Genomic DNA, 21348 nt, shown 5'->3' with positions numbered 1-21348 from the left:
TTTTGCCAATTAATATATTACATCAAAAACTGATGATATGTAACCAAGTATAAAAAGCCTTTAAATTCCCTACGGCTACTTATGTTACCTTCGCGATACGCAAATCTACAATCGCTAATTTTCTTCTGGCAAGTTCTTATAAACTTGCCAGAAGAAAATTCTAAAAAGAGTTGCCTGTTCTGTCTAAAAAGAGTCCACAACTAACATATTTTTCCCCCTTCCAGGTGTAGAAACAGTATCAGGTCGTGCAGTAGTAACACTATCGAGCGTAGAAGGCAGCTCTGGCGGGGAGGCGGAACTCGAGCTGACATACAACGGCGCCCTAGTCGCTGGGGCACCACGCAGGGCGCTGCTAGCGCCGCCCGCCAGTGCCGACCGCGTCACGTTAGCAGGACGAGGGTTAGCACATGCGGCGCCGCATACACCCGCTGTGTTTACCATCGGTCAGTGGAACTATATTTTTAGACTTAAACATAAATTCACTGATAGCATGAACGTTAGTTCCCTTAAAACTACTGATATGTATGATGTTTTGGTCAATTTTCGAAGTAAACAGTTGTTTTAAGAAAAACAACTAAAAAAGAAATATGGCTTAGTTGATAATTTAACCACACGTAAAAACCCTTTGAAGTCAACTCTTCTATACTCAGAATCAGGTATTCCATTATTCCTCACGACAGCTACCACTTCATTTGAGTACATACACAAAATTGAAAACTAGCAGTCGTGACTCCGTGGCGCAACGGTAGCGCGTCTGACTCCAGATCAGAAGGTTGCGTGTTCAAATCACGTCGGGGTCAAAAAATATCTTTTTATGGAATACCATTTTACCATTTCTTTACATCCAAACTAAAAATCATATACAAAATGATACTAATTATAAAGTAGAAAATTTAAAAGTTTTTTTTTAGTATTGATTACTTGTGAAAATTATGGTGTCACTTCACTTACCTACTTCCAAATTAAACCCTACATTTTTAGATATTATTTGTAATATTTTTTTGGAAGCTTTATATTAATAATAACATTACCTCATTCCCCACACAGATGGCAGCGCCGCCGGTCCAGGGGCTCCAGAAGCTTCGCTCACATCTCCCGAAGGCGACAGCATTCCCGTAGCATTAGCAGCGGCCGGCCCCGGACTGTGGCGAGCCACCTACACGCCGCGCCGACCTGGAGAACACCAGCTTAGAGTACTGTGGGCTGGACGACTTGTTAAAGGTAAAATACAAGCAGCTTTTTTATTGATAGAAAGTCCATTTGATCGAGTTATTATACAAGTCAAAGTCAAGAAAGTGGGACAGCAAAATATCATTAAAACGTCCAGAAAAATCTGATTCGGATGGGTAGCGATTGTGCATGAATCTGATGATAAAGACGGGAGACCCAATTTGAAAATGTATTCGTTCATTAATCAAATCGTCATCAATCAAATCGTCATCCTCCTACCCTTATCTCAATTATATAAGGGTGCGTCCACATCTGGCGGATGCACAGCTCGCGAGCCGCGCTCACGACTCACGACTCATGTAGGGCTCGAACAAAAATACACACGCGTAGCCCCCGCGCGGTTAGTGCGCAGCTCGCAAACGGCTCGCGCCCTAAGAAGTCGGCGCAGGTTTTTTTTCATTTATACTCCTCTTTTTTAAGCGTGTCCCAAAATTTCGAGCATATATACTTATATAAAATCGGGTACTCATTAATGACTTTCAATTCCCCCAGGCTCCCCGCTATCAGTGAAGGTATCCCTGGGGTCGGAGAGCGGCGACGCGTCGCGCGTGGTGTGCTCGGGCGCGGGGCTGGCGGGCGGCGTGCTGGGCCGCGACATCCGCGCCTGGCTCGACACGCGCCGCGCCGGGCCCGGCGAGCTCACCGCGCACTGCACCGGGCCCAACAAGGTAACAACCATGATGGACAAAATCACGAGCAGCCATATGTCATAACGGAAAATCTCCTAATAAAGTAGCGTCACCAAAACGCCAACCACCATCTTACGCCTACTTTGGTTGTAAATATAAGGGAGTCAATAAAACAGCTTATAAGGAGGTAAACGAGTAAAGCAAGAGTATGTATTGAGAGTACAGTCAGCACCAAAAGTCGATGAACAGAATCAACATGACAAAACACCTGTTCACAATAAAATGCCATAAGTTATAGTCGCAACTAGGAAACAAAATAGACTGTACACCACAAACTTACAAAAGTCGTTAAACACGAGTATTTCAAAAGTATCTGTGCACTAGTATTCCTAAAGTCGCTGTACACCATCAATCCAAATGTCGCTGAACATCATTGTATCAAAAGTCACTAAACAGCAGTAAATACAAAATTAGGTTAACAAAGTATATTTTTAATGTTGTCGTGTGTTAATGTACTTTTGACGCTTATGTTGTTCAGCTACTTTTGGGACAGTACTTGCTTGACCTTAATAATGTATGTTAACACGTTAGTATCTATTTCAATAATTTTAATAATTATTTTGGAAATACACTATTTTGCAAAAAAAGCGGACACCTATGCGAAATCTTAGTTTTAAGGACTTTAAGTGTATTTCAAAGGGTTTTAATGATTGTAGTATGTTTCTAGCATCAAAAGGGTTAGCCAAGCATGCGTGAGAGTGTATTCTAAATTTGAATTTTGTACAATTGCTAAGAAGACCTCGATGGCGCAATGGTCACCATGCCGGACTGCCGCACCTGAGGTCCCGGGTTCGATTCCCGGTTCGGTCGACATTTGTGTGATGAGCATGCTTGTTGGCCGTGGTCTGGGTGTTACAATATGTATTTATCAATATGTATGTATATATGTAGCTATATGTAGTTTATCAGTTGTGTTAGCACCCATAACACAAGTTAATAAATAACTTACCATGGGGCTAACCGACCGTGTGTTCAAAAAGGTGTCCCAACATTATTTATTTATTTATTTAAATTGGTTAAACCTTGTTTTGGACTAATTGCTGGCAGAAAGTTCGTCGGTGTTTTGAAAAGTTTTTGAAGTGATTTTCAGAAAACTAATAATGCAGTCTTAATTAATGTACCTTTTTGTTAGATCAAAACATTTTTGAAAAACTATGCGTATTTGATAAAATTTTCACCTGCTCTAAATGGGCTATACTGATGATTGATGGCAATGTTAAGAGTTTAGGTATTTTAGTGTAAAGCGTTCTTCTGTTTAGATATTATACCCACGTGTTTTAAAATATCGCTTTTTCATAATAAAACACTATTTAGAGGAGTATCAGTACATTGGGCTGCGACAAAACCAATTTAAAGTAAGCAGTGCCGATCGCAACTCGTCTCCTATCGTACTTTGACATTAAAAAATACCAAATTTTGTGATAAATTAACCACATGAAAAATGATGAGGAGGGTTTAAGCTATCTAAAAAGTCTAATTATTGCCGCGTTGAAGCTCTCTATAACTCCATAGGGATCGGGTTACTAAACGATGATTTCGCTGAAAGGGAGTCAAGAATTCAAAGGTATTGACCAAACGTATGTTTCTTAAGAAATGAGCAGATAGCCAATTATTGTTATGATTTAAGCAGGAAAGTGCTGTAGATGCTAGGAAATCTCGGCGCAGGCAAGTTTATTTAATAAAATGTCAGTGGGATGAAAACACGCTATTTGAACGCTCAGACTCATAGATCTTCGGAGGTCTACGGAGTTTCCCAAGAGACGAGGTTGTTTGAAAATCAGTGATTACGAGACCTAACGACCTCGTGCTCACAGTCTATGCGCTATTTTCTGTATTTTGTAGAATTTCAAGATTTTTAAAAATGTTAAAGTCCGAAAGGAGACGAGTTGTGATCGGCACTGCTTACTTTAAATTGGTTTTGTCGCAGCCCAATGTACTGATACTCCTCTAAATAGTGTTTAATTATGAAAAAGCGATATTTTAAAACACGTGGGTATAATATCTAAACAGAAGAACGCTTAACACTAAAATACCGAAACTTTTCACATTGCCATCAATCATCAGTATAGCCCATTTAGAGCAGGTGAAAATTTTATCAAATACGCATAGTTTTTCAAAAATGTTTTGATCTAACAAAAAGGTACATTAATTAAGACTGTCTTATCAGTTTTCTGAAAATCACTTCAAAAACTTTTCAAAACACCGACGAACTTTCTGCCAGCAATTAGTCCAAAACAAGGTTTAACCAATTTCTTAGCAATTGTACAAAATTCAAATTTAGAATACATTCTCACGCATGCTTGGCTAACCCTTTTGATGCTAGAAACATACTACAATCATTAAAACCCTTTGAAATACACTTAAAGTCCTTAAAACTAAGATTTCGCATAGGTGCCCGCTTTTTTTGCAAAAGAGTGTATTTCCAAAATAATTATTAAAATTATTGAAATAGATACTAACGTGTTAACATACATTATTAAGGTCAAGCAAGTACTGTCCCAAAAGTAGCTGAACAACATAAGCGTCAAAAGTACATTAACACACGACAACATTAAAAATATACTTTGTTAACCTAATTTTGTATTTACTGCTGTTTAGTGACTTTTGATACAATGATGTTCAGCGACATTTGGATTGATGGTGTACAGCGACTTTAGGAATACTAGTGCACAGATACTTTTGAAATACTCGTGTTTAACGACTTTTGTAAGTTTCTGGTGTACAGTCTATTTTGTTTCCTAGTTGCGACTATAACTTATGGCATTTTATTGTGAACAGGTGTTTTGTCATGTTGATTCTGTTCATCGACTTTTGGTGCTGACTGTACATAAGGAAGTACTTAAAATAATGACGTCACATGTACTTTAGTACCTACTGTCAACATGCCCATAGTCCCTACTGCTGTAGATCCACCACTGTTTCTGGCTACCCATGAAGTTTTAAAAATTTAGGCCGAACGACACCTGTAGAAAAGAGTTTGCTATGATATACCTACATGGTTTTTCATAGATTGAACAAATACGCTTATCACCGATCTCCAATAATATTTGATGACTTCAAAATAATACTACATCTCAATTGTAGGTGGCGTACTGCGAACTATACGAGCACGGAGATGGCACGTTTACATTAAACGTGAAGCCGGCGGAGGCGGGCCGACACATGCTGAGCATTCAGTTCGCGGGCGAGCATGTGCCCGGCTCGCCCTTCGTGCTTAAAGTGGCCGGCGCTCCCGACCCGTCGAAGGTATGGTATATTTGGAATCTTGTAAGTCTTCGTAGTAGCTGGTAGAGCTTGAGATACCTTTCGCCTTACCTTTCCAGGAACAGTGAAATGCATGTTTACCAATATACCATCAGAATAAATAAACTGAATATATTATAATAAACATTGAAAGTTATTCTTAAAAACCCTGTAACTACTGAATCTATTTGAAAACATCATTCACTTTTGTGAAGCAACACTATCGTCCTCCAAAATGGGCTGTATTATTCGGGAACGTGCAGTAATTTCCATTATGCGAGGCTTCCTAACTAAAATGAAACATAGTCGTAACTAAAATAAGACCATGAACGCCTTTAGTTGTTTTTTTTTTTTAATTATTTAATTGCTCTTTGCACATGAAGTACAATGGCGGACTTAACGCCTTAGGTGTTCTCTATTAGACTATCTTTCGGTGAATGATTTGTATTTGTTTGCCAGGTCCGCGTGTACGGCCCGGGCGTGGAGCCGGGCGTGCTGGCGACGTTCCAGTCGCGCTTCCTGTGCGACACGCGCGGCGCGGGCGCCGGCCAGCTCACCGTGCGCGTGCGCGGGCCCAAGGGCGCCTTCCGCGTCGAGATGCAGCGCGAGACGCAGAAGGACCGCACCATACTGTGTAAAGTTAGTACTAATGCACATTGTAGATAAGCCCAAGTTCACCAACAACCTTTTGAATTATCACATTCAATTTCAAAAGTAAACAGTTCTTTTAAAAAAAAACTAACGTTCATATACTTAACTATACGTTGTCAGTAAAAATTGGCCTTAGTGTTTTAATCAGCTTAAAATACAGCAAGAAGTTCACAATTTTGTTGTAGAAACTATTTGAATATAGTTACCTAAGTAGGTACTTACGACTGTTTATCTTTAAATTGTGTAAATTGGAGAGATAAGTTTATTTACTTTAATCTATATAAAAATCACGTTTACTCCGCTAAATACATTCCTCGATAAAGATCTATTAATTTGGACAAGGAATCAACCATTTAACACTCTTATCAACTAATCATTAATAGCATTGGGAGAATTCCATTGAAAATATGATAGCGTGTAGGGTCACAAACATTCTTATATCGAATGTTTCATGAACAATATTGCGTGGTTAGGCTGACACAGGTAGGTACACTAGGTACACCTGTTGGTATGCCTTATTGCCATATCAGTCTTCTGACTAAAACATAATACAAACCCACAGAGCTAGCTGTGCATTTAGACGAAATGGGAACTAAAGTTTGTTGGAACAATTTTTATTTTATAATTAACATAACGTTATTGCTACATCACTTTACGTTACCGAGTAGCTCTGCAGCGATATCAATGCGTTTTCTTAATGCTCTTTTAACAGAAAGGAATTCAAATATACTTTTTCCGACATTGGAACCAAACAGACAAATGAATGAAAATTCGAATACACCTATCAAAGATGTGTGTTTATACCTATATATGTACCTGTATATAGTAAACTAATCTAATTACTTTAATCAACAGTTCTCTCCCACCGAGCCGGGCGACTACCGCGTAGAAGTCCGATGGGCCGGGCGTCACGTGCCCGGCTCGCCCTTCCCCGTCATGATCTTCGACACGCAAGAAGAACTGCGCCGGTACATGCAAGCTTCTGCCGCTTGAAACACCTTATAACAATATCTGTTTAACCACCAAACTTCTTCTAGAAAATTCTAGAACTTAGACATTTAAAATTCTGGACTTTTCTAGAAAGTAGGCATAATGTGAACGTTTATCTACCCACGCCATGTGTTATGTGTTTAATATTTTCTACAACTATTACAGTTTACTTTTGTTTCCATAAAAATGTACAGTAGTAAGGTTTCAGTAGTCTATACTATTGCCAACTCTTCTGAAATGTAAACGATCAAAACAATCATCTCGAAATAAACTGAGGTTTTAATTTATCGTATTTTAGCAATTGAAATACGATGAACGTATTGTGATGTATTATTCTACTGAATGTAATAATCCGTCCATGTGTTATAAGGTAGTGTAGGCAAACTAGAACAACTCCTGCGAGTTGTAACATTTTCATATTGTCGAAATAAAATGTATTTAAATTATAAAATTAATAGTCTAATAGAATCTCTGTATTGTTTATAAGTACATACATTCTAATGCAACATTCTAAATGTAATTTAAGAGATAAATGCATAATAATTTGTTTGTTATAATATTTATTAATAACGACATTTAGTTTTACATCATTTAAATTAACTATTGTAACTAACGAGGTTTTTGTTTATTGTTATTACGGGGTCAAGTTCGTCTCTAACCACACCGATGTGAATTTGACCTCGCAAGCTGCTGAATTATTCAGTTACTAATTGTTAATAAATTGAACTTTATAAAAAAATGTGTAAATCTTTCATTTTGTACCTGATCAATGCACCCTGCCATACAAGCTTGTACCCTGACGAGCTACCACAAATCTGTTTGTATGAAGAAAGGTGGGCACGAAAAAAAACATTCGAGTGGCTATCTGCTTTTTAATGTATCAGATCTTTAAAACATATACCTAAACCATATCATCTCTAGTTAGTATACATACTATTTCCACCTATCTGCGCTTTACTACAGCAACTTAGCAAAGTAATAATAGCCTACTTGTTAGAAATTTTATAAATACTAGCTTCCGCCAGCGGCTTCGCCCGCGTGGTGTGTCGATAAAAAATAGCCTATGTGTTAATCCAGAGTATCACCTATCTATATATATATCTATCACAATGATATATATGATGATATATATCACAAACTTTCACATCCTACTTATATTATAAATGTGAAAGTTTGTGAGAATGTATGGATGTATGTTTGTTATTCAATCACGCAAAAACGGCTGGACCGATTTGATTAAAATTTGGTATGTAGATAGGTGATACCCTGGATTAACACATAGGCTACTTTTTATCAACACACCACGCGGGCGAAGCCGCTGGCGGAAGCTAGTTTATAATATAAGTAGGATTATCCAAAAAATCTTGCAGCATAAAACAACATTATTTACCAGTATTCCAATTAAAATATTTTAATGTCCTAAACAGTAATGTGCCTACCTAACGATTGTAAGATTGTAATTTGTGTCTACCAAAAAGGTGTTGTTTAGAATCACAGCGCGTGCGGTTGATATCTGAAAGACACGGTATTCCTAGCTGGGTACATGCTGTTAGCACGCGGGTTGCCGCCTAGCTGCGTCCTCAAAGCGTCCAAACTCTGCCAAAGCTGCTGCATTTGTCCGTAGATTATCACTTCTAGACGCTGGATAGAACTGTGGAGTTCTCCTGAAAAAACAATAATTTGTGATATTTAATTAAAGGGCGACTAGTCGTCGAATTATGTTTGGAAGTAGGAAAACGAGAAGTTTACGAGTTATAAACTAAATCATGCTGTGAAAGGGACATAGATCGGAAGCGCAACTTTCCCAACTTATCATATCTGGCACACCTATATGATCTTTCTTAAACACATTGTCTCATATTTATAAAAACCTATCAGGTAAAAGTAGTTACCCTGAATATTAAATTAGTTATGCCAAACAAAAAGAAAATACTACAAGGAATACAGTATGATTTTTTGAGACAACGCCATCATGAACGAATTTCGTTGTGAAACTTTGCCATGACTAACGGTCGCGTTGACCTCATCTATCTTAGCCAAACACATGTCTGGTCACACATGGCATCGTATATCGACTTTTATCAATGGATTTAGTTGTCATTGACTCAGATTTACTTACTAGAAGTGACGACTCCATGTAGCCTCCTAGTAATGGTAGCGTTGGCCGTAGCGTTGACCTCCTGCGTCTTGACGGAACACATGGCCCTAGCCTCCTCGCGTGGTCCACTGCCATGGTATGTCGAATTGCGCACCTCGATGTAAGGCTGACGCTGCGTTTGGGGGCCATTCGATATAGTATACCTTGGGCCACGTTCTGCGAACAATTAAAGCTGGAGCTCAGTAAAATTCTTGAATATCTAAAATTTTTCAGTTGTCAAAACATACAGCTTGCTTACATAAACTGAAATAAGCGATCTAAACGAACGTCTTAGCTTCTATGAATTTGGAGGATATAGGTAACATTTACGGAACCTAGAAAGTGTAGGTAGTAATCTGCGGTAAGAGTCAGACACACCCTTAGGCTGCATCCACAGCGGAAGTGGTCATTTGGTGATTTCCAACCAAAAAAGATGATACTAACATACCCAGGTAGAACTAATCCCTTTTAGACAACACTATAGGACCCACCTACACTTTATAGAGATATAACAGTAACGCCTTGACAAAGGTCGTTTTTTCCACTTTTCAAGGTAACAATAAAGTCTGCATATATGGGTACTTCCTACTAAAAAGGGCAGCAAGGATAAGATAGTTATCACCATTTGTACCTACATATATACCTCTATAGGTACACAGTTTAACAACTCCGCAAATTGTAAAAAGTGGTTTTTAAAAAGGTTCAGAACAGAACATTAACTTTGTTCAAGATGAAAGTTAAAACCTGCTACCTTAAAACAACGTTAGGTACCTAAATAATAAGGTGGCAGATGTTTAAAAAATGTACGCTGTTAGGTACCTATTTAATTCTTTATCACTAAAGATTACTATACCTACTAGCCCTAATGTGCCATTGGAATTCTAACAATGTTGTTACGTGCCTACGTAATACCTAGGATTACAAATTATCTCATGTAGGTATAATCTGAAGATTGTTTTATCTGCACTCGTCATAAAATTCTTGGCTTTTGAGACTAATTTGAAGAAGTTCAAGATGCCAATAGTTACGTACGTAGGTAGATAAGATCAAGATCTTTATTTTATCAACAGTGTCAGATCTCACTACATACTTAGCTAAAATAGATAGATTATAAACCACTTGAAAAATACAGCAGTTACAATGCAATGATTGTTAATAAAACCCGCGATGTTCTTAATGATCTCCAAAATATTGTTAGATAAAAAAAATAGGTCAATCAGTTAACTGGCATCTGTAAATTGGTCCTGAATTCGATGTGGATAAGAGTAATAGACACCTATTTTGTTCCGCTCTTGAACATATTCGCTCAAGTTCATCATGATTTTGCAACTCTTACAGAATCATTATTTATCATTGTTCTGAATGCTTTGTTTGAGCAAAAGCCGACACTGTGTGTAAGATCATAGATGTGGCTTGATATGGATAGGTACCTAACATGAACTGAAACAATTTAGATTCAGGATACATAGCTATTAATGCATGGATTTGTATCTACCCTTTTTATTTATCTTACAAAGATTCTGTCTGGTAAGTATAGCTAGTAATAAGGATCCTTTTTTTTTAACAACGTCAAAAATCATCAAATGACCTCCCGCTGTGGGATAGCAGCGGCGAGGGAGTGTCAGACTCTTACTGACTAAAAACCGTCGTGTCCCGTCAAAGGCCTTTTATGAGCCAGGGCCGCGGTATCAATCCGCAGAGGTAATAAGGATCCAAATCACAAATATCAATAAACACTTCCGTAAGGAGGATAAACATATTTTTAAAAAAACTTTGAAACATTGCTTGCACGACTGCGTGAGCGATGTTTTGGGTTTGCTTAAAAGAAAATGTGACAAAAAAATCTGATAGGATTTTTGCATACTTTATAAATATTATGTAGGTAGTAGGTAGACCTACTTAAAAATAGTATTGTGGTCTACGCTAACATGCAGTTTTTCAGCTTCAGACGACAGTAAGTCTTTCCCCCTTTTGGCATGAAAACGAGAATTCAATAAAGCAACTTAGTTCATATACAAATGTAGTCTTTTTATGTTATTAAAAAAAATTGGAAAAACTCACTGTGCGGATAATATGCCGGCGCCGTAGTTACATGTGATACAATCACGTACAAGAAAATCGAAAGCCCTAATACAGCCCTCCACATGTCGAAAACAAAATAAAATCACTAATCAACCACAATTTATTTTCACAACTTTTTATCGTTTAAATTTCGAATTAGTTTCGCGCGTCTCGGCAGACGCTCGTCAGTCTATGGTATCACGGACCATGGTACACTGAATGAACTGTAGTGGCCAGACAGCGAACTGGGAATAAATACTAGCGTACACATTGACGAAATATTGTCCAAAAGCATCACAATGTACTAGGTTAATTAGTTTGAAGTGCATTACGGTCTATATACCCTAGTTGCTATAACTTACTGCATACTTTGAATGCATATATTTCTGACGCTTTTATAATCCTAGTCTATGAATAGCCTGTATACCCAACCTACTTTTATAGTTATTAGCAATGCGACGAACCATTTTCAAAGGTTACAAGAAGTAACTAGGTACCACATAGGTGAAAAATGATTTGGAAAAAAACTAAAATGGATTCTGAAATGCGTATGGAATGGTCATATTTAATTTTCGTGATCACAGAATCAGACAGAATTAAGATCATTATTTATGGTATAACGTCTTCATAGTCTATTTCTTTGGTAGATGAATGTGACAAAGTTCTTTAAACTTTGAGGGAAAGCTGTATTGTATATTCTTGTATTGTTTAATTGAATTTTTCTCATACCTAAATGCTACGCTACATTGAATCGTAGCATGCACTTTTTCAAACGCGTAGCATCTTATCTATTGGCTACGAAATTCGTAAAAACGCACCCACACAGCTTCCTTAGTTCCTTAGCATTAATTATTATCGTAGGTACCTTTAGGGTGAGGTAACACATGACCTCGACAGAAATAGCATGTCAGTAACATAAACGGGAAACAGATACCAACTAAAAGAATTTATTGTTTTCACAACACCTGGCAGAAACAGCGAGTCTGTCTACAAAGGCGTTAAACCTGATTAATTGTAACCTCACATGGAAACACAGTGACGTAGGATATAAACTAAGGTATTTTAACGTACAAAATGCAGATTTAAATACTTCGTATGCAATTAATCACGCAGTGTTTCTCACGGCTTCACCTGGGATATGCGAGAGTTAAACAAATTACCACACAAGCATTGAAATAGATACAGATTCTCATGATGATTTTCAATTCATGGATAATTGCTATGTGGGTACTTACTTGCTTTATTCTCGAAGGAAACATTAAAAATAACGCGCCTACGGATTGTTGGCGCCACTGCGAAAATAATGACGAAGCTCTCCATGCCCAGATGATTCATCATTGACACATTCGACTGGAAACAAATTAACCGCCCATACTAGACGTGCCATACGCAAAGCTAAGCTCGTTCAGCAAATAACTACAAGTGACAGAAGAAAGTTTATGGACTGAGTATGTATTCATAGTACGTGAGCATTATGCTTTCTTATTAACTGGACCAGCCAGTGAGTTTTTGAATGAAAAAGCGCCAGTGATGTGAGACGAATCGGCATTAGGTATTCCGTTTTTCCCACCTTTTCCTCTACCTTTATCTAAGTTGGAACAATATGGGCGATTCATTTTCTTATATTCTTTGCAGAGTTCAATAGCTCCATGTCCTGATCTTATACTATTCTATTTTATGACGATCATAAATTACAGTGACATTTCCTTCCGTTGCTATTCAATTAAATTTTCACGTATCTTCTTCTTGGTGACCCATTTCCAACAGCCAGAAACCGATCATTAGCTACCTACCTAAATTGAGCATAAAAATATAATTTTACGGAGTAGTGTCGGCCACTAATTGATTTACGAGTTCAATGATGCTATCAACTCAACAATTACTTATGTCAACGGCTGTTTGTTCGCCTTGACGTGCTTTTGACATCTGGCGTCGCGTGCGCCGAATCGGAACACAAATAATACAGGACTATAAATCTCGCTCGTAACTATCGATGAAGCAATCGATTAGACGGTTGAATGGCTGGATAGATATCACTCATAGGAAGTGACAAATGTTATCCTCTCGGCTGACATAATTTGACTTTATGCAGATGTAGGTACCTACTAAGATAATTTTCCGGTGAAACAAGTTGACAGCACTCTGTAAAATTTAAGGAACACTATGAAAAAGAAAAATCGAATTCTTGAGATACATAGGTATAATTTATTATAGGTATAATTGGGATCATATTCCATCATCGTCATTCTCATCTTGTCCTATCCTTTTGACTTTATAAAAAAATTAAAGACGTAGCTAAATAAGTAAGAAGATAGGTCTTCGATCATTTCAAATTGAAAACAGGGGACTATGACCTTTTCTTCACGGCAAGAAATGATGCTGAAGAGATGGACCGAGCGTATCAACACGCTCATTAACATTTTAGAAATTAAATGGGACATAGTTTAGCAATAAACCTATATTCGTAAGCGTGTGCTAGAATTCAGATTAAGTACCTACCATAATATTGTTGTCATTAGGTGCAAGGGCAAATGCGTATTACAAGAGCTTTTCTAGTCTAGTGGGCTGAAAAATTTGCGTAATTTACTCTACCTGCTCGTAATGTACTGTCCAGTTTCAGTGGATCTATCTTAGCACTTTGTAAACACAATAAAGTTCCACCAGACAGTCGGAAAATAGAAGTATCTACAACTCGTTATGTAATAAAACATCGGTAAAAAATGTAAACAAATAGAGTGCTCTCATGGTCAGCAGACGGGCGTGGTGCGCGAACTTTAAATTGCTGGTAAATTATAGAAACTCAATATTTTACAGACCGTCCAGGTCAATGATCTAAAGAGATGTAATGACACATATGTAGCACATAAATTAGAATGCCTTTTCAGTGAACACAATCCGTCTGGGTCGAGTTTTATGGAGATACATTATGCAATGTCACTCTCTACAATGGTGCTATAAAATCCTAGTCTCACCAAGACGGGTGCGCCGATCAACTCACAGATATGCATTTGAAACGTTTTTTTTATTATGTTTATATGTGTCAAGGACGCGGTACTGTATGGTCTAGTCCTCATGGGAAAATTAATTGAATTAGTTTACATACGTTTGATGTACGATTCAACAAAGGTTTATAGAGGAATAACATTGATTAAGTTCGATGTTGACCGTGAAAGACATTGAACTCTGTTCATTGACTCTACAGTTTGGGATTTATTGAGGTGCCTGAACAAGTCTAACTGTAAGTATTATAAAAATAGCTGAGATTGTGACAAGAATAGAATCTGTTAGAAAGTGTGTCTAGCTGTCGCAAGTGCAGCTGCTGAGCACGAGGTCTCAGGTTCGATTCCGGAGTCGGGCCGAAATCGCTTTGTGCCCTGCGCTGTTGGCTAATCCCCCCTACATGAAAACAGCCGCCGTAGCCGATAATCGGCTAAGAGGACAGCATCAGTTTTTTTAGGTAACAACTGCAAAAATTGTGATATTTGGCTTTATTAAATTTTAATTTAGGTAAGTTTCAATTTTCTTCTGGATAGGACCTGGTATCGTTTTAAATAATGTAGGTAACATACCTTTAGTTGCATCTCTATTATATTATAGCTGTAAGTACCTATTAAGATAATAAGTACCTATTAAGATAATAAATAATTATTTCGTAACTGTCCTGTCTCGATCGTAAAATGTTTACCACAATCTAAAACAAACATTGATACCTCGATAAAGAAATCTGGATTTCGAAACTGCATTGATATTTAGGATTAAATAATGGTTCAATTCGTAGATATGACATTCTATAAATAGACGTTAGCAGAAGCTATTGTCCAGTTTCACATTACCTAAAAACTTAAGTTTATAAATATTTTTTACTTCCTGAAGCTGTCTTATTATTGTAGAAAAACCCTTCTAAAATCCAAAATTGTTTATTTTCATGCGCTTATCGTACCATCTTGGAAAATGAAATTCAAAGTATCATTGCTAGTGTGTGCAATTGTTTTAAACAACATCAGAAGCTCAACCAGTGGTATGTACTTACCTAGTTTTATTTTAGAAGTCGTTATGTTTACGACTAAACGGTTATGAAGTCAGAATTAATTGATATTTGAAAATCGGAAGTAGACCAGAGAGTGTGTACCTATGTGTGTACCTACTTATCATGGCACTAAAAAGTTTTAGTTTAATAAATGCTCAGAGACAATCATGAAACGAGTTATCATTCCCTTAAAGGAGATGGCCAAATTTTCATAGTAAAAAAAACCAGAATCGACAGCAACGAAATGGGTACCAATGGGTTCATTATGATAGACCTTTGATGGTGCCAAAAAGTCAAGCCTGAAATCCATGGGGTATAGGAGCAAAGGAAATCCGCACTGGATGCGAAGCGTGATGCTCTTAAGGCTAAAACACCAGTAGCCATTCATTATAACTACGTGGACGGTATCCTAACGTGCAGCCAATGCTCGCGCACGTTTACACATAAAATAGGGTACTGCAGCCATCAAAGGGCGCATAGAAGAGCTGATCATCCTAGTTCTTCTCTCAATGATAACTGAAAGCAGTCACCATAGCCGAAATCGGCAGGGAAGTATATATATCACATTTCCCAAAAATTGGTTATGTTGAATTTATGTTGATTTTAAAGATTATTTACATAAAGGACCATAAAAAACAATATATACTAACATTATACATGCGAATAGTAATATCTCCGTAGTTACAGAGCAGAGTTTGCCTGGTAATTAAAAGGTCTTGAGTTTGACCCCCACCCATTGCACTATTCCCATGAACCACTCCAGATACGATTAAGTACCGACCTTACCTACTTGAAGAGGTTTCCCTGTTATGTGGAAACTTCTGAACCAGTGGCGTAGCTTGCCTTGTCGGGGCCCCGTATAAAAAATTGTTTGGAGGCCCTTATATGGCACTTTTTTTATAACCTCTTCCCTTTTCTGTTAACTTTTTCTTTTCTCAGCGCCGCTGGGATAATCTATTTTCCTTTCACTCATTTAATGCACATTTATATAAAGCGCGTAAATAAACAGTGCACTGCACTCCGTGCGGTGGCGGCGTAGCATCGGGTGGCACCCGCGGCGGACTAACTATTGAGCACCCAATAATCATGGATTAAAATTGTAAATAAAAGTACTTAAAAATCGTGTAGAAATCATTCGTGGTGGTTTTTGCTAGGTTTAATTTAACGTAAAGAAACCGGAAACGGGTCATTGCAAACTTATAAAGAGCTATTTTTGAAATTTGGGATATAAAAAACCCAAACATGTTTTATAAAAACCGGCCAAGTGCGAGTCGGACTCGCGCATGAAGGGTTCCGTAGGTACCATTATTTATAAAACGGACAAAAAAATCATGCTTGTTGTATGGGAGCCCCCCAAAATATTTATTTAATTCTAGTTTTCAGTATTTGTTGTTATAGCGGCAACAGAAATACATCATCTGTGAAAATATCAGCTCTCTAACTATACCCTAAAAATCAGTGTAAAATTTTTAAGTTTTGAGAAAAAAATAATTTAATAAAATATTCCATAAATAGTCCCATGAACGATGTTTTCGTAACAGCGCCTAAACAATCTTTAAAGCATTTTTTTCATATGAAGGTGTGAAAAAAAGAAATTAGAGAGTATGCCATATTATTTTTAACATTTTTATCTTTTTTTTGAGATTCGTCACATTGTTATAGGACGTGGGGCAATTTTGTATGGATTGCGATCCGTCTTCTTTGAATAGCATGCAGTGACTGGTAGTGAACCTAGGCTTTGCAGATTAGAATGGCACCCTCAGTGACTTGTCCCTTCTGCCCGTGCCATCCTGGTCGTGCAGATATGTGTCGACCGAGATGGCACCCCCCGAGACGTGGTACCAGTGGCGGACCGCCCTCTCCCCCCCCTTATGCTGCTACTAACTCCGTGGTTTAATATCCAGTGTAAAGTACAACAACGTACACGTAAATCGCGATATCGATGAAGGATTCCCCGCTGAGTTGAAGATGAAGTAAGTAAAACGGGGAAGTCCCGCAGCCCACCATAACGATGTAGAGTGTTGTTAACTTTTGAACGCACGCTTAAGGCGGGAAAAAAAAAGAATTGCTATTCAGAATTTTGATATTTGTAAAATAAAATAAATTAGGAAGTTTTTATTTTTTGTCTTTACACACTTTTGGGGCCCCCGTGGCCCGGGGGCCCCGTATAATTGATACGGCAGATACGGCGGTAGCTACGCCCCTGTTCTGAACTTGCAAAGGTTGATAAAAAAAAACTTAAAAGAAAAAAAAAGAAGTTTAACTTTTTTTTATTTTTAGTCACTATTCGCATAAGTCAAAAGTTCTCGTCAATGCGAATAATATAAGCCCAAACACGAGGCAGTTAATATTCACCATTGGCGAGTTCCCTTGACCGTCTCTCTTCTCCATCATCAGGTCAGCTCTAAACCTTCACTCGTGTATAGTGCTAACAGACATACACCTGAGTGTAAAGTTTTTACCCTAGACGCACAACTTCTAAAGAAACGGCAAACAGAAAATACTAAAATCTTAATCGAAACAACCTTGTAAAAAGAGAACCCCATGGTTTTTAGATGATATGAAATACTTTTTGTAATCTACACATTATACTGAATCCAACCATACATACAAAGTTTCTGTCGACTCTGGGTTTTTTTTGGCCATCTCCTTTTCTTGGGTTTGAACTTCATTCTATCTTCAGATACCGATGACCGTAACCTAAAGATCTTCTTCCTTTGCCAGACAATCCAATTCATATTTTTTTCAGAATACAGTCCAGCTACCAACCTTCGCTTTACACCAGAAGCAGTGATCCACCAGCTTTCTGAACAAATAAGGTTCCTGATCAGAAGTGGCGACATTAATAACGGAATACCAGTACTGGACCCTTATGAGTTTCAGTGGAAGCAACTGGACCTGGCACCAGGACAAATATTTAGGTAGTTACATAGAAATTAAATAAATTCCTCTATACTTTTTCAGTTGAATTATTTGTGCAGGCAGGTATGAATTAAAAAGAACGTAAGTAGTATTCAATTTAGGCATATTCTTCTCAATATTCAATTTAGGCATTCGTCAATACTCCATCAAGCTAGCACCCATGTTTAGTTGAATATCTTTCTAAGAAAAATAAATATTGGTTCGAAATAGAATCTATCCTTAAAAATTTGTTCCGAGCCCTGCAGTGAGAAAATTAGAAAGGTTGACGAAGATTATTATCAATTTGTTTTAGTGCCAACGTGAATATAACGAAAGCAAAAGCAACAGGATTGGGAAACTTCAAACTTCAGCATTTCGACTTTTCCAAAAATGACGTCTCCATAGCCGTACACATCGACATTCCAGTATTGAAGTTTAATTCAGGTTAGAAACGTATGAAATAAGTAGGTAATTAATCTATTTTGATATACGTAGGTACCAAGATATGATAATGGCATACGTCGGAAACCATCCATGGCCGGCGTGACGCCGGATTTATTTTTATGCTTATCTATGTGTATTTGGGTACACAATATATTTCTTTTTTTACAGAATATTATGAGTTGAATGGTAATGTCTATGAAGCAATACCTATAAAAGGACAAGGAATAGCTGAGTAAGTAGTTGCACTGAGTCGTTTGCTAACAACATGTAGGTACCTATAATTATGCTATGGTCACACACAAACGGTGAATTAACTAAAAGGCTAACAAGCTAGTCTTAATCGCATTTTGCAGTCCATTTTTATGACGTTTTTCGAAATTACAATATGTAACTGAAACTGAAAACTGTAATTGTAACATTTACCTTATTTTGTAGTATTGAAATACACAATACATCGCTGTGGGGCAAAATATATCTGAAGCAGTCGGATGATAGTAAATCCATACTTTTGGACAAAATTGAAGAGCCTGAATTCAGCATCGAACGGATTGTGGTAAGTACTCATGATCCAATGCAATTTTACAAGAAATATGTGTTTTATCAAAGAGGGAAACCTATGTTCAGCAGTGGACGTCCTATGGCTGAGATGATGATGATGTGTGTGGTAATTTGAAAGGTCTTAAATAGCCGATTGATTTATTTTAGTTGAAGCATTTTCTTTAACTTTGAATTAAAGAGTATTTAATCACGTGTCCAACCTCTGTCACAGTCACGCACCCAGTTTGACAACAACATAGACGGCCTCATCAGCTCTATGGTTGAGGAACTCCTGGCCGACTACCTGACGCGCTTCAACAAGTACATAGCCACAGCCTACATAGACAAGATTGTGGGCTACCTGAACCCAACGCTAGACAAGTTTGACAACTGGAACATTATTGCTGTTTTGCTGTCTGATAACCAGGATAACGGTGGCAACGATAATAATTAATTACAATAATATGGCCTTTTATACTGTACGCATTGTTTTCTTTTTACCTTAGGTACCTTTTTTTTTAATAAAAAACAAGCATCGGTCTTTGTTGATTGTATGTATTTGATTGAATTATGTTGATTACAGCGTATTTATTTAATATTGTTACTAGAAAGTACGATACGATATTTAGGTATATAAATTTTCAAGAAATTGTTTATTTGAAGTAATTAAAGCGTAGCACGTGCTACGAGGCTACGACGGGCCTATGAAGAAGTGAGAAGAAAATGTAATCGTTCCATTGATTTAAAACTTTTTCGATTTCTTTTGGTTTGGTTAGAATTTAGATAAAGCAACAATAATAATGTACAAAAAAATCAAACAAATATAGGTAACTATAGTATCTACCTACATGATTTATTATGAGACCATGTGAGTTAGAAGGCACCAATTTATAATATTTTACACGCGCATACCTCACTTATCTTAGATGATAATTATGATAATGAGCAAACACTGAGTGTGTTTATAGCCAGTGACCACTTTACCATTGTTGCAATTTTGGAACATTTATGAAAGTTCAACGTACTTATGTCGAATAGGTGCATATCCGTCATAAGTACGTTTTTGTTTGTGTTATGTACGATTTCATATCCAAACCATTATCATATGCACATTGTCAAAAATAGAAGTATGTACTTAAGATACGTTTTAGAAGCGAACACCGACTGCAACTGCCGACCGCACGTGTAGCGACTGCATGACATTGGTCGATGTCGTGCAGTCCCACGTGATGCTGCCTCTTCGATCCAAAACGATTTCATGTGTCAACTCGGCATATGCAGCTGCAATCGCCTGCTCGCTTCCAAAACGTACCTTTATTGTTTGTTCCATGAGTACATTTAGTAATCTCTCTTTTGTTTTTTAAGCATTTAAGTATGTAAATCTGATGAGATAACTTCCTCAATCGACGTCGTTACCTTGATAATATAATGTAATTATCGGCTCTAACACGATAATAAGTCCTATGGGTCAGTGGCGTAGCTTGCCTTGTCGGGGCCCCGTATAAAAAATTGTTTGGAGGCCCTTATATGGCACTTTTTTTATAACCTCTTCCCTTTTCTGTTAACTTTTTCTTTTCTCAGCGCCGCTGGGATAATCTATTTTCCTTTCACTCATTTAATGCACATTTATATAAAGCGCGTAAATAAACAGTGCACTGCACTCCGTGCGGTGGCGGCGTAGCATCGGGTGGCACCCGCGGCGGACTAACTATTGAGCACCCAATAATCATGGATTAAAATTGTAAATAAAAGTACTTAAAAATCGTGTAGAAATCATTCGTGGTGGTTTTTGCTAGGTTTAATTTAACGTAAAGAAACCGGAAACGGGTCATTGCAAACTTATAAAGAGCTATTTTTGAAATTTGGGATATAAAAAACCCAAACATGTTTTATAAAAACCGGCCAAGTGCGAGTCGGACTCGCGCATGAAGGGTTCCGTAGGTACCATTATTTATAAAACGGACAAAAAAATCATGCTTGTTGTATGGGAGCCCCCCAAAATATTTATTTAATTCTAGTTTTCAGTATTTGTTGTTATAGCGGCAACAGAAATACATCATCTGTGAAAATATCAGCTCTCTAACTATACCCTAAAAATCAGTGTAAAATTTTTAAGTTTTGAGAAAAAAATAATTTAATAAAATATTCCATAAATAGTCCCATGAACGATGTTTTCGTAACAGCGCCTAAACAATCTTTAAAGCATTTTTTTCATATGAAGGTGTGAAAAAAAGAAATTAGAGAGTATGCCATATTATTTTTAACATTTTTATCTTTTTTTTGAGATTCGTCACATTGTTATAGGACGTGGGGCAATTTTGTATGGATTGCGATCCGTCTTCTTTGAATAGCATGCAGTGACTGGTAGTGAACCTAGGCTTTGCAGATTAGAATGGCACCCTCAGTGACTTGTCCCTTCTGCCCGTGCCATCCTGGTC

General features: G+C 37.5%; 3 protein-coding genes and 1 non-coding gene across 5 annotated transcripts in view; 3 read left to right on the top strand and 1 right to left on the bottom strand.

Moving 5' to 3' along the window:
- LOC124644930 (filamin-A) overlaps window positions 1-7542 on the top strand; it is a 93345-nt gene extending 85803 nt beyond the window's left edge. For both annotated transcript variants that reach the window (XM_047184633.1, XM_047184624.1), the window contains 6 exons: window positions 225-443; window positions 1048-1221; window positions 1723-1898; window positions 5004-5165; window positions 5622-5801; window positions 6669-7542. In XM_047184633.1, the coding sequence (XP_047040589.1) occupies window positions 225-443; window positions 1048-1221; window positions 1723-1898; window positions 5004-5165; window positions 5622-5801; window positions 6669-6806 (1049 nt within the window). In that variant the 3' untranslated portion in view covers window positions 6807-7542. The remainder of the gene's footprint in view (window positions 1-224; window positions 444-1047; window positions 1222-1722; window positions 1899-5003; window positions 5166-5621; window positions 5802-6668) is intronic.
- Trnaw-cca lies at window positions 729-800 on the top strand. The gene has a single exon. It is a non-coding gene; the product is annotated as a tRNA-Trp (tRNA).
- Window positions 7543-8188: 646 nt separating the features above from the next.
- On the bottom strand, window positions 8189-11248 carry LOC124640086. Its single transcript, XM_047177719.1, has 3 exons — window positions 11002-11248; window positions 8923-9117; window positions 8189-8467 (listed from the first exon to the last, which is right to left on the bottom strand). Exons 1-3 carry the CDS (start codon window positions 11084-11086, stop codon window positions 8295-8297), a joined length of 453 nt encoding a protein of 150 aa, XP_047033675.1. The 5' UTR covers window positions 11087-11248; the 3' UTR covers window positions 8189-8294.
- Window positions 11249-14820: 3572 nt separating this feature from the next.
- Window positions 14821-19392, top strand: LOC124637572. Its single transcript, XM_047174142.1, has 6 exons — window positions 14821-15019; window positions 17778-17949; window positions 18243-18373; window positions 18542-18605; window positions 18809-18926; window positions 19143-19392. The coding sequence occupies exons 1-6, from the start codon at window positions 14953-14955 to the stop codon at window positions 19362-19364; spliced, it is 774 nt and encodes a 257-aa protein (XP_047030098.1). The 5' UTR covers window positions 14821-14952; the 3' UTR covers window positions 19365-19392.
- The last annotated feature ends 1956 nt before the right edge of the window (window positions 19393-21348 follow it).

This window comes from Helicoverpa zea, chromosome 2 (genome assembly GCF_022581195.2).
Source record: "Helicoverpa zea isolate HzStark_Cry1AcR chromosome 2, ilHelZeax1.1, whole genome shotgun sequence".
In the NCBI taxonomy this organism is placed as follows: domain Eukaryota; kingdom Metazoa; phylum Arthropoda; class Insecta; order Lepidoptera; family Noctuidae; genus Helicoverpa; species Helicoverpa zea.
This window is presented reverse-complemented; position numbering and strand designations above follow the sequence as displayed.

Coding starts and splice junctions, on each gene's coding strand:
- LOC124640086 (XM_047177719.1), bottom strand. CDS start 11,086: ATGTGGAGGGCTGTATTAGGGCTTTCGATTTTCTTGTACGTGATTGTA. Junction 9,118..11,001: donor GCCGGCATATTATCCGCACA/GTGAGTTTTTCC, acceptor AATTGTTCGCAG/AACGTGGCCCAAGGTATACT. Junction 8,468..8,922: donor ACATGGAGTCGTCACTTCTA/GTAAGTAAATCT, acceptor TTGTTTTTTCAG/GAGAACTCCACAGTTCTATC.
- LOC124637572 (XM_047174142.1), top strand. CDS start 14,953: ATGAAATTCAAAGTATCATTGCTAGTGTGTGCAATTGTTTTAAACAAC. Junction 15,020..17,777: donor CATCAGAAGCTCAACCAGTG/GTATGTACTTAC, acceptor TATTTTTTTCAG/AATACAGTCCAGCTACCAAC. Junction 18,606..18,808: donor AAAGGACAAGGAATAGCTGA/GTAAGTAGTTGC, acceptor CTTATTTTGTAG/TATTGAAATACACAATACAT.